This window comes from Onychomys torridus, chromosome 6 (assembly GCF_903995425.1).
Source record: "Onychomys torridus chromosome 6, mOncTor1.1, whole genome shotgun sequence".
NCBI lineage: Eukaryota > Metazoa > Chordata > Mammalia > Rodentia > Cricetidae > Onychomys > Onychomys torridus.
This window is the reverse complement of record NC_050448.1, coordinates 127,751,852-127,765,323: the sequence shown is the minus strand read 5'-3', so window position 1 is coordinate 127,765,323 and position 13,472 is coordinate 127,751,852. Positions and strand designations below refer to the sequence as shown.

The 13,472-nt window shown below is 40.1% G+C and overlaps 1 protein-coding gene across 3 annotated transcripts in view; it reads left to right on the top strand.

Moving 5' to 3' along the window:
- The window catches only part of Dnajb4 (DnaJ heat shock protein family (Hsp40) member B4), a 30,630-nt gene extending 18,238 nt beyond the window's left edge, over positions 1–12,392 (top strand). The window contains exons 2-4 of one of the 3 annotated variants that reach the window (XM_036189770.1): positions 1,565–1,806; positions 7,831–8,399; positions 9,842–12,392. In XM_036189770.1, the coding sequence (XP_036045663.1) occupies positions 1,596–1,806; positions 7,831–8,399; positions 9,842–10,075 (1,014 nt within the window). In that variant the 5' untranslated portion in view covers positions 1,565–1,595 and the 3' untranslated portion in view covers positions 10,076–12,392. Of the gene's footprint in view, positions 1–1,208; positions 1,807–7,830; positions 8,400–9,841 lie in introns of all 3 variants that reach the window. The other 2 variants (XM_036189769.1, XM_036189768.1) reach the window with 2 other exon arrangements.
- Positions 12,393–13,472: the final 1,080 nt, after the last annotated feature.

Here is a 13,472-nt window from a genome sequence, read left to right as displayed (position 1 = left end):
GTCATGGCTGTGAGCAAAAGCGCAGCCTTCCCAAGTGCTGAGTCATCAAAGTGTTGACAAGGAGGGGCAGCCCCATCCCATCAGGTTTTCAGGATGTTCTTAGCAGGTGTGTCCATTTTCTTTCCCTTCTAACTGAACCCCCCTCAAGTTTCCAGACCCAGGGGTTTTAAGTACAGTACCAACTGGGTGCATTTCTTTAGACACTGTCTTAGTCACCTGTCTTTTCAGTATCCTTCAGAAATGGTGGCTGGAGTATGGCTCAGTGGTGGAAGGCTTGCTTCTTAGTTCAGTACTCACCTAGAAATGGGAACATTTGAGAAAAGATTGGAAACCCATACAAGAGAGAAAAGAGTTATATACATTCAAAATACTCTCATGTTTATTCAAGATACATTGTAGGAGAAAGCATCATGTGGCATATAAATATAAAAGTGATTTAAACTTTGTTAATTAAAAAATTACAGCAAATAGCAACAAATGTTTTTAAAAGAATCAAAATAAAATACACTAATAGTAACAGGGAATACAAAAAGAGGGAGAATTTTCCCCCATGTTTTCAAAAATCCTTGTCAGTAAGTACATATTTAAAATAAGGGAAAGTGTGTTTTAAAGCAGTAGTTACCTTGTCTGTACATATCCAGATTTTAAGTTGATCCAGGTGTTTGGCTCTGAACTGAGCACGCTGAAATCTGATCCTTTCCCAACCTCAGGCAGTAGGAAGACAGAGACCCTCCGAATGGGATATTCTGGGTCACTCCTGGTAATGAACACAGGCAGTGAGCTTTTACAAATAATGAATTTTTAAATATTACCAAAAACTAGTTAAAATCACTCTCAAGTCGTTTATGTTAAAATACTGCTTTTCAATTTTATTGTATTATTGTAGCCTTTGTACCGTGTGAAACTTCAGATAGTGACCTCCTCGCCTTTCAGATTGTAGACGTTGGAATATTGAAAATGACCCAAGTTATTTGAAGACTTTAAATTTAAACACCTAATATTTTAGTTCTGCTTATTTTACAGCTGGGTAGCTTGAAGTTGAAATTGGAATACCTACAGTAAGCTCAAGGCTTTTCTATCTGTATAGTTACTTTAAGATGGGTTACCTAATGGCTATAATTATTTCTGTTGCCTTTTTACCTCTAATGGATAAATACGTCTGTAGTTATGACATTCTGTGCTGAAATACTGCTTTGCTAAATCCACAGGAAATAAAATGGTAGAGCCAGAGGAAAGGGAAGAGTTAATCATGGAGGAGGAGGGACGCAGCTCAGTCCTTTGCCTAGAGGCCGCTGGGAAAGTGACGTCCTGTAGCATTTGCTGTTCTAGAAAGTACGGAGACACGTAGTGAAATGGGAGGGTCCAGAGGGAGGCCGGCTCTCTGTGGTGTCTATTTATCCGTAAGTGAGCTGCTGGGGAAGGAATTGAATAGAGACGCTGCCTGCTGCCTCCGGACAGCTGAGTCGGCTCGCGGATTGCGTTAACTTCTAAGATAGCCGGCTTGTTTTATTTTCCCAGAGTCATTGTCTTGCTAAGACTGGGGACACTCTTTTCTTTTACAAAGGGAAAGCTAAGTTCATTTCAAGGCATTCGAAATGGGAAAGGACTATTATTGCATTTTGGGAATTGAAAAAGGAGCTACAGATGAAGATATCAAAAAGGCTTACCGAAAACAAGCCCTCAAATTTCATCCGGACAAGAATAAATCCCCTCAAGCAGAGGAAAAATTTAAAGAGGTCGCAGAAGCGTATGAAGTACTGAGTGATCCTAAAAAGAGGGAGATCTATGATCAGTTTGGGGAAGAAGGTAAGCTGCACGTTTCTGTTCCTTTAGCTCTGAATCTTACCTTTTTCCTCTCTCAGTCTTCTGGTTACCATTACAGTAGATTGTCAGACATACCTAAAATAAAAAGAAAAATAACAGATTAAAACCAAGGTCTAATTCTGGATCATTTGAGTGAGCTATGAATGAAATGTTCATGTTTGTCTTTGGGGTTTTTAAAAAATAATATTGTGTTATACATACTCTACTGTTAGACTTAGTTTTAGCGTCTTATATTTTTTAAAGAAACCTTAAATTCCTGTGCCAAGGAATGACTTGTTTAAAAGTCTTATGCAACCTGTTTTGTTTTTTTAATGGATTTTGGGGGGGGCCAAAATTAATAGAATCTTCAGTTATTTAAAATCTTAAGACCGGCAGTTCAAGTTCTGGGTCATTTATATTTTATTCAGAAAAACAAGAAGGTTTTTGCCTTTTTAGAGCAACACTAATTGAGACTGAACAAGACGGAGTCGTGTGTCTTAGCCGCAGAAGGCACGGGCGTTAGGCTTCTAGTTGTTTTTGGCAATCTGCCTAGAGAAGAGCGAGTTTTCCTGATGTCATGAAATACCAGAGCAAGTTTCTCAGCTTAATTGTAAATAGCGATTGTGTGCCAGGAGAAAAATCTCGGAATTTTTTTTAACCTAAAATGGCCACCTAGTTAGAACAATGACTGATTTTTTTTTAGTTAATTTTTCCTTTCAGAAATCTTACTGTCTTCGTTGAAGAGGTGCCGGCCTCCCTTTTCCCTCAGCCATCCTTTTTTGTCTTGCCTCCTGAGACCAGTACTCAGAGAGCTCAGTCAATGGGAGCCCCTTGAGAGTCTCCCTTATCACTGTGGACCTTACCCAGGTTCGCCCTGCATCTCCATGAAATGTGGACATACAGTAGGACTTTTACATTGTCCATTAGCAGCCACAGCAATGCTGTAATTCATGTGAGTTTGGGGTTTTCAAATCTTAAAATTGGGGCAAACGTACTCTTTCATTGCTTTTCCCCAAATGTCTTCCGAGTCACTGTGGCTATGGAAACAGTCTTGTTTTCCCTTTGTTTATAGCATTTAAACATCAGATTTCCTAATTCGAAGTGCCCACTCACTTTGCATTAAGCAAACTAAATTGGCAGTTCAGTGCAGTCGTGTGGAGGTTTTTCCTCGTGCTTTATTCTCTTGAACAGAGCACCGAGAATTCAGGTTTGTGCTGCTACCTTTGGTAGTGGTGCGGGTGGATCTGCAGGGCCAGGTTCTTACAAATCGAGTAACTGAAAACAACAAGTAGTGGACAGTTCGGCCTTTCTGCTCCCACTGATGCCTTGATGGGACTGCCTCAGGAGCGAGCAGGATCTTCAGACGTCACCAGGACTCTGGCCTCTCTTGAGAAGGTGGGGAGGTTCCCTGAATTGCCGCAAAAGCAGCTTCAGTAAAGGCAGGTGGCTTGGTTCCTTCCATCTGTGGACTGCCCAGGTGCATCTCTGTTCCGACTGAGCCATAGGAGTCAGGTTTATTAAATGTGTGTGACTTTAGAGATTTCAAGTCACCAAATGGTACACTTAATTCTTTAAGTTCTCTTGACAGTGTTTTCTTGAGTAATTCCCCGGTCACATTACTTCGTTTTTTACTGATCATTCATTACCAGTGACTTAAACTTTACAAAATCTAAATCACGATTGTCTATATCCCCTGAATCTTTTTTTTTTTTTTTTTTAAATTCTTGGTGTTCTTAGCCCAGATAAGTGCTGTGAGCAAGAGAAGGAGCGTGAGGCAGGGTTCTTATCTTACAGCACCGCAGTGCATTATTCAGAGGTCCTGTGCACTTACAAGCTATTTGAAAATACAGGAGAAGGAAATTGTTAAGCTTTTAGGATTCTTCCTTCACAGGAAAGTGGTTCATTTATTTACCTTTTGGTAGAATAGCATGCAGTTGCTTTAAAACCCTGTAGGGTGGGAGTGTAGCTCAGTGTCATAGCATTTGCGAAGTGTGTGGGAACCCCTGCTCTCAAGCCTCAGCACCTTCCCCGCAGAAGTCTCCTGTAGGCACACTGTGTGAGAATATGGGGTTCTCTTCTCTTCCACTTTTCTCATTGCCTGTGCTTCCGGGCCTGAGTCCACAGGCCTCTCCAGTGGTGAGAAAACACTGAACTCTGAGATGGTGGAACCCCCAAGCTACTAGACAGCACACCCTCCCCGTTCCATTGTTACTCTTGGAGCTAGGAGAGCAGAAATAAGAGTATGTACTGGGAAGTATATGAGCTAATGCTGAATGTCTGTGTTTAGGAATTAAGAGAACTATTAATCTTGTTTGCTCATGCTGTGAAATTCTTTTTAACACTTGAAATTTAGAATGCTTTTTTTTTTTAAATGAATTAAATAGCCATGTTTTAAAGTTACTATGTTATCTAGTAGTTCTATTCCTAGGAATCTATAAAAGAGAAAAACAAAACAAAACATCTGCTCATACAAAGACATGTGCCTGATTGTTGAGGCAGCACCAGTGAGGGCCCTGCATCAAAACAGCCCCAAAGTGACTCAGTTTAGTAAGTGGCTAAACAAAGAGTGTATATCCCAGGGGCACCTTTTAGCAGCTAAGAGACCCATTTAATGGAATATATCACAACTGGATGAACCTTGAAAAATGCTGGGTGAAAGCCCAGATATACCAGACAGAATTATGCAATTCAGTTTCTGTGAGATGTCTGGAAAAGACAGCTTTCGAGAGAGATAGCCGAGCTGGCTTGCCTGGGCTGGAGGGAGAGACAGGCACGCTGTGAGAAGCAGAGGACTGCAGAACGGTGGCATGTACCACAGATGGTGGGGACAGTTGTAAACCTTTGCAAGTTCATTACAGTTGAACTGCATAGCAGTCAGCTTTGCAGTGTAATCCACGTGTGAATAATAGATCCGTTTTCTCCACAACTGAAACATTGGAAAACAACATGGAACTACAGAAATTTAAGACTGGATTCTAACATATTCTCTGCCCTAAAGTTTTAGGCTTGGCTAAGTGGACGTGAAGAGAAGTTTGTATTAAACAGCTCTTTTTCTCTGTTGGGCCACAGAGATGGCTCAGTGGGTAAAGGTGCTTGTAGACCCGAGTTCAATCCCTGGGACCCCTGTGGTGGAAAGAGGGAACTGCCTTTTGAAAGTCATCCTCTGACCTCTACATGCTTACCATGACATCAGACAGACTGACTAACCACAAGTAAATGCAACTTTAAATGTAAAATGAATAAATAAAAATTTCTCTCAAAACACACCTTAGAAGGTTCTGTTTTTGTTTTTGTTTTTTTAACAATTTTTTCTTTATTTACTTTGCCTGTTGATTACTGCTTACTCACTAATTTTCTTTGGATGCTAAAAGCAGTTTTATGTCTTCAAACTTAAGTACTTGGTATATTGACATTCATGTGGTTTGCTGTTCTCTTTAATGCAGTTAGTCAGCCGCACTTCTTTGTTTTCTATGTTCTAAAGACACATATGTTACTCAGCTTCTTGTGAGTTGAACTGTTGAAGGTTCTTTTTCTACAACTCTGAACTCTTACTACAAATCAAAGCATTTACACCCTCCATCTCCTTAAAGCAAGAGTTAGCAAGACCTATCATTCCCCCAAATCTAATTCTTGTCTTGTGTTTCTTCTTTTCGTGATTTTTGTCAGATAACAAATAGAAGTCATGGCTGTGAATAGTGTCCACAAAATGTATTTGCTTTGCATATTAAATTGGCTAGTTGATTTAAAGCTCAGGCAGAAGTGGAATTAGAGTCCATTCCCTGACTAGACGGTGTCTAGAAAACATTTCAAAGCAGAGAGAATCCAGCTGGATGCTGTTGTTGCAGTGTACAGGATGAAGGTTGACTAGCAAATGATGTACTTATTAGACAGCAAGAAGTTCATGTCATATTACAGCGGCATTTTGGTAGGATTTTCTCATTGTTAAAGTAGCTTTATTCTTTATCTGACCTACATAGTTGACCGTTCTATGTCTAGGAAAATCTCAAGGCTGAATTTTTGTCGGCTCTGATGAGTAAGTCACTTCAGCTGTGTAAATTTTCTCACAGACTGTAATACTGACTGAATTACCATTTTTGGGAGCAAAGGAAGAGGTTTTAGGGAAAAGCCAAACCTATGATGTAATCCTGAAAATGTTGTTCTTTCTTTTCTGTTATGTGCCCAAAGCATTTAGATCTTTGCCTTTTAGAGAGCTAAGGGTAGGAGAGCTCATTTACCCAACTGGTAGATTATTATATTTTATGAAATCCGTGGGAAGGCGGGTACAATCATTGAAGTAACTTAAGTACTCGTTTAGTTACCTTGTTATGACTTTAAGTTCTAGACTTCCTCTATCATCTGAGAAAGTCTGTCATTAACCATTTCACATTTGGAGTTACAATTGTAGTAACAAAAGTTGTCAAAGGAAGAACCGAATGAGCTGCGTGTTGCCCTCCCCAGCCCAGCTTTGCCACTCTCCACTTCCATAAGGAAACCCACCTACTGTTTGGATTTACCATTCCTATGCCCTCTACCCCTGAGCGTGTGTGTGTGTGTGTGTGTGTGTGTGTGTGTGTCCTTTAATAATAGAAGCCAACTATATAGCAAGATATGGAAATGAAGTCTCCTTGGAGTTTACAGTGATTAAATCTCATGTTGTATGTGTTATTTTGCTTTTGCTTTGTCTTTAGGCTGATCCTTAAAACACCTTCTTTAGTTTCAACTTAGGAGGACTTTAAGAATTAGTTGATTTTCCTCATTCGGTAGACTGGAGTGCCTGTCATTTTTAACCCCATATGCATGAGCAATGCAAAAATTAAAAACATACTTTCCTTGCCCTCAAATTACTCAGTTCTGGATATAAGAATCTTCCAGTTTAAACTAGGTTTTCCTAGTTCTGTAATCTTCATTTCCAGCCTTACTTTTTGGTCAGGAATTCCTCTAAGGCTCCTCCAGAAGCTTCATTATAATGATAGAAATCTTTGCCAAGATTGGCCTCCTAAAACATCATGATATTGTTTTGTGGGTTTTAGTTGGATCTTCCTTTGGGATGTGGTAGAAAATGCTATGTCAAATATATATAATCTTTGTCAGCCACATGTTACTTTGTTGAACCTTTGGGCAAAAGGTCACAGTACTGCTGAGAGGCAGAAATAACTGGTATGGATTACATGCTAAAAAGATCTGAGGCTCTGGTTTTAATGCTTTGAATCAGTATGCGATAAGGTATAGACCTAAGAAGTCTAACTATCGAAGATGATAATAATTAGTGTTCACAGAAACATTTTCCATACTGTTCTCTTTATTAGAACTTTTTCCCTTGCTGCTAAGAAATAGTTCTGTTTAGTTCTTGAACAGTAAAAGACCTGGCTGGGGGCTGGAAAAGATGGCCGAGCAGTTAAGAGCCTTGCTGTTCTGTCCGAGGACCTGAGCTCATTTCCCAGCACCCATGTCAGGAGGCTCACAACCATCTATAACTCTAGCTGCAGGGGATTTGATGCCTCTCTGGCCTTCATGGGCACCTACACTCATGTGTGCAGACACACATGCCTACATAGAGTTAAAAGTAATAAAAATCTTTTAAAAACAGCAAAAGATAGAATAAAGCTACTTAGTAGGGATATGATATTACTTACTGTAGATTATATTAATTAGTTATAATGGCACTTAAGGATCTAGATTCTTTGTTTAATTATTAAATTGCTTTCAATAGATGTCTTTAAAACTCTTCAATTTGTAATGCAGTATTCTGGAATACTTTTGAGGTAAAGAATATCAGTTTCCTTTTATTTTTCATATTTATTATAAAACAGATTCAAGAAGAAATTATTAAAGCTAAGAATTTGGAGGAATGATTTGCAAGCTAAACCTTTAACTTAGGGTGGCTCTTCAGAAGCTGTGTGACCATGCTGTTTAATTATAATGTTTCTGACCATAAGTGATAGTCAAAGGTTATTAGCAGTAAAGCTAGCAATTGGTCAACTGTCTAGAGTTACAGCCCTTTTCCTGATCATGTTATCTCTTCACCAGGGTTGAAAGGAGGAGCAGGAGGCACCGATGGACAGGGAGGCACCTTCAGGTATACCTTCCATGGTGACCCTCATGCCACATTTGCAGCCTTTTTTGGGGGTTCCAATCCCTTTGAAATCTTCTTTGGAAGACGGATGGGTGGAGGTCGAGATTCTGAAGAAATGGAAATAGATGGAGATCCCTTCAGTGCCTTTGGATTCAGCATGAACGGTTATCCAAGAGACAGGAATTCTGTGGGACCCTCCCGTCTCAAACAAGACCCTCCCGTTATCCATGAACTTAGAGTGTCGCTTGAAGAGATCTATAGCGGCTGCACCAAGCGGATGAAGATTTCTCGGAAAAGATTAAACCCTGACGGAAGGAGTTATAGATCCGAGGACAAAATTCTCACCATTGAGATTAAAAAGGGGTGGAAAGAAGGCACCAAAATTACTTTCCCGAGGGAAGGTGACGAAACACCAAATAGTATCCCAGCGGACATTGTTTTTATTATTAAAGACAAAGAGCATCCCAAATTTAAAAGAGATGGATCAAATATAGTCTATACCGCTAAAATCAGTTTACGGGAGGTAAGTAGAGCTGTGTGCTGTGGATTACTGACAGGGACTGTCTGAGCAGGAGCCTGCTTTTCTCCAGCACTCTGCTCCAGTGTTCTTTCTCAGACCAATTCTCTAGAAGTGCTGCTATTGCGTCTCTTATGGATGACATCATAGTTTCTAAACTTAACTGTCAGTTTTCAGTGCAGGCTTGATCAGCTACTCCATTGCCCCGTGTTGGATTAGCTCTACTCTGGTTTTCAGCTGTGCTCTGTGAGATCTGCATTGGAAATCCCACCTCTTTAATCCATTTATACCAGTGGTCTTCAAACTTTGTAATAGGTTGCTGCAACCTTTTAATACAGTTCTTCATGTTGTGGTGACTCCCAACCACAAAATCATTTTTGTTGCTACATTATAGCTAACTTTGATACTGTTATGAATCTTAATGTAAATATTTGTGTTTTTTAGTGGTCTCAGGAGATCCCTGTGAAAGGTCCTTCTGCCCCCCCCCCCAAGGGGTTGTGATCCACAGGTTGAGAACCAGTTGTTTATATAGTTCTGAAATGATTAGTTTGGAGTAAGATTTATATAACAAGTATTAAAATATAACAAGTATATACATGATGTATAATACCACTACTTTACTATAGCCCTCAAGTCCTTATTTGTACTGCTTCTCAAATTCAGTTGTAACCCATGATGTGGGGTCATGTCCCTGTTTAAATTCTTAAATAGCTCAATATATCCCTACCATATATTTCAAAGTGGCTTAAAAGGTAGAAATCTGGCTTCCACCCCCAAATATATTTTCCTTTTCCTGAATATGCTGTTATTACTCTGTATAGTTCTCTGTGTGTCCGAGCTACCCTCTGTGATCTCTCAGCCTTCACTGGAGCAGACCTGGTTTAGTTTAGGCACTTGGGAGTTCCAGTCAGTGAGGAGATGATCCATGTGCCCTGTCAGTCAGAGAGACCTCTACCATACCTTTCTGTTCATGCTCTGCTCTGTTGAAGTCACTAATTCATGTGTATGTTTCTGAGTTCCTTGTGCATTTCTGGAGGGGAAGTCTTGGTTCATGGTCCCTCAGTGGTTCCCCAAGAACTATGTGGCATCTAATACACACTCCCAGGTCTTGCTCCTCCCTTTGTTCAGTTCAGTTCTGAGTTATTCATTTTCTCCCTTCACATTCCTGCACTTTGAGTGTTGATAGCCTCAAACTGTTTACTTCCCAGGGCACTCTGAAAGACATCCATGGCTTCTCTTTTCTTTCTTTTCCTTCTTCTCTCTCTGGTATCATTTGATTATGCTTCTCTTGAACAGATTTTCTAGAACAGGAAAAAGATTTTAAAACTATTGTAATCCTTTTGGATGTTAAAATATCACCTTCATGGTATTATTCTTTACCACCCAGCAAGATCTTATATTGTCCAGTTTGGGAGTTTATTAACTTCGTTTTATTTGGTCCACTTTAGGCATTGTGTGGCTGCTCAATTAATGTGCCAACGATGGATGGAAGAAACATACCTATGTCAATCAGTGATATTGTGAAACCTGGGATGAGGAGAAGAATTATTGGATATGGGCTGCCGTTTCCAAAAAACCCTGACCAACGTGGTGACCTGCTAATAGAGTTTGATGTGTCCTTCCCAGATGCCATATCTTCATCATCCAAAGAGATCCTTAGGAAGCATCTCCCTGCCTCATAGAATGAGAAGAACCTTGCTACCCGTATTTTGATAAGACACTGAAAATATAAAAGGAATGGCAGTGGACTGATGTGACTTCTGTATAAAGATGTGTAAACTCTTCTGAGGGTTCATTAAATTGCATGGATAGAGACAGGTCAAATAGGCAAAGTGGATTTTTATAGCAGAGCTGAAGAAAAAACCTCACTCACTGTATTGTATTTCATTTCTCTCAAATCAGAAACTTTTAGTATTTCATTTATAAGTGACAGCTGGTTTTGTGGCCAGTAGCTATACTTCTAGTAAAGTACTAGATCACCCAAGTACTTTATTGTGTGTGTCTTTAAATGAGCAATGTGATAGACTCCCTTAGTAGAAATTACAATCCCTACCTGGACATAATATGTGGAGGAGAATACAAGTCGAAGTCACGTGGAAATGCCGTCTAGGTCACCTTCAGAATGCTCTTTTGGGCTGGTACCAGTGAAAGGATGCACTGATGCATATGCTTTACCATTGCAACTTCTCAAGGATGCTGTTGCGTTTCTTAAGAGCATGGTTGTAATGTTCTTAAAGCAGCCCTTTTCATAAAAAGAAAATGAGTGACAGTTCACCTCCTGGGAACCCCGTAGCCCGAGTTACTGATGTTGTAGCAGCAGACCGTTTTTTAATGACCACCTGTACTTTTATGCAAGCTTGACTAAATATCTTGAACTGAATACAATACGCTCATTTTGATGTTCATTAGATTACGATGATTGTTTAATAACATTTGTTTTTAGAGAAAATACTGTTACTTGGCATTAATTTTCCATTTACAGTCTCTGCTATATACCTTACATAATTTCCCGAAGAACAGTGAGCTGCCACTGTAGGGTTAAACAGAATATGGACAGAATAGGCGCTGCTGCTCCTCACGGGTCATGTTGCTACTAGTTGTTATGCATATAAATATCTTACTTTTTCTTGTATATAGATTGTGTTTCTTAGGTGTTTTAATTTTTTAAATATATTTACATTTAAAAATTATTCTGTCTTCTGTTTTATGTCTATCAAAAGTGATGTGATGAGTTAATTTTTTTTTTCTTGTAAAACAACTTTCAGAATGTTACATAAACATATATGGTATACTGGGCCCTATAACCTTTTCAGTAGAATGTAAAGTGATTTAGAAATTCGGTGTAAGCGTAAGAAGCATATACCTTGAAATCTTGTGGTGTTATTGAAATAGAGTTCTCATAGGATAAAATTCATGCTAACCTTCCTCCCTGTTTTGTTGGTGCTGGTGACCGAATGCAGAACCTCCTGCACGGAGTGCCTCTGACATGGAACTGTGCCATCACCGCCATCTGATTCCCACGAAAAGCCTGTGCCTCTCCCCGTTCTTCCCCCTCAGCTCCTGGAACACTAATCTGCTTTCCGTGATGGATCTTTCTGTCCTAAGTATGTCATATAAGCAGACTCAATCAACATGTGGCTCTTTCATGTGACTTCATTCACTTAACACAACATTGTTTTCAAGGTCCACTCTGCCCTCTGTCACTGTGTCCCTTTTCATGGCAGATCATGTACTTGGGTGGAATACCATTTGTTTACCTCTCCATTGGTATTTTAGACATTTGGGTTATATCTATTCAGTGGCTTGTATGAATAATGATTCTATGAACATCTGTGAGCAAATATTTGTATGGGCAGAACTGACTACATTCTCTGGGGTACATACTCGAGAGTAGAATTGTTGAAAATAGTTACATACATTAATTGCAAATGGAAAATTAAAGAATGCCAGAGAGTTGAGGTAATCAGTGTCTCTATGAACAGCATGGAAATTCTCTTACAAATGTAAAGAGCTAAAGTCTTGGGGTAATGGTTGTAGTTCACATTCTAAACCCACAATATTTAACTATTGGGTTGATTGTGTTTATTTTGTCTGTTGTGAGGTAGGGTCTTGTTGTGTAGCCCTGGCTGATGTGGTACTCCTGTGAGGCTCGGCTGGTTTAAAGTTTATGACAGTCTTTCTTCCTGCCTCACAGAGTGCTGGAATGACAGGCATGCACTGCTCACATATCTGCCTTGAACCAACAGTTATTACAATCTTATTGAGTAAACGTTTTCTCCAAGGAAAATAGTTTATAAACACGAGCAATCTTTCAGGGAAATGTTTTTTAGTAGACAGTTATTCCAGTAGTAAAATAATGTACATAGCTATTGGGTTTGGGGGTGTGATTCAATGGTAGAATAAAAACATAATGCTTCAGAATGTAATAAGTGCCCAATTTCTATTTGTTAAATGTTGAATTAATAGTAATAGTAAAGTGTTAATTTTTTCTGATTTAAATTATCAGAGTACTTTTGATTTTTTTTTTTTTTTCAAGACAGGGTTTCTCTATGTAGCTTTGCACCTTTCCTGGAACTCACTCTGTAGTCCAGGCTGCCCTGGAACTCACACAGGTCCGCCTGCCTCTGCCTCCTGAGTGCTGGGATTAAAGGCGTGCACCACCACCACCTCCCTGCGAGTACTTTTGATTTTAAAAATGTTCCTTTTAGGGGCTAGAAAGAGGGCTTAGAGGTTAAGAGAACTTGATGCTCTTTGCAAGGGGACCTTGTTCAGTTCCCAGCATTCACATGGTGACTTACAACGATCTGTAACTCCAGTTCTGGGGACACCCTCTTCTGGTCTCTGGGAACCAGGCATTCAAGTGGTGCATCAACATACACGCAGGCAAAACACACACAACTTTGTTAAAATCTTTAAGAAATGTTTAATTTACTAGTCCTTGTGTAGCTAAAATAATTTTACAGTGTAACAAATCCAGGAAAGCTACTTATTAAAGATGTTGTTCAAAACAAAACAAACAAACAACATATCAGAAGCGAACTTCTGCCCTCCGGGGTTCTCCCATTGTGCTGTAAGCCTGTATTTAAGACCTCCTTCCTCCTTCAATAAACGGCATTCGGCATTAAAAAAAAAAAAAAAAGGAGCTCAAGATCATGATGGGGAAACCCACAGAGACAGCTGACTGGTACTAGCTGGAGCTCACTGACTCTGGACTGACAGCCCGGGAACCTACATGGGACCAAACTAGGCCCGCTGAATGTGGGTGACAGTTGTGTGGCTTGATCTATTTGTGGGGTCCCTGGCAGTGGGACCAGGACTTACCCCAGGTGCATGAACTGGCTTTTTGGAGCCCATTCCCTGTGGTGGGATACCTTGCTCAGCCTTGATTGGCGGGCTTGGGGGGGGGGAGGCAGGGAGGCTTGGTCCTGCCTCAACTTAGTATGCCAGACTTTGTTGACTACGGTGGGAGGCCTTACCCACTCTGAGGAGTGGATGCAGGTAGAGTGGGAGGGAGGTGGGAGAAGGGGAGGGAGGGGGAACTGGGGTATGTAAAATGGAAAACATTTTAATAAATAAAAA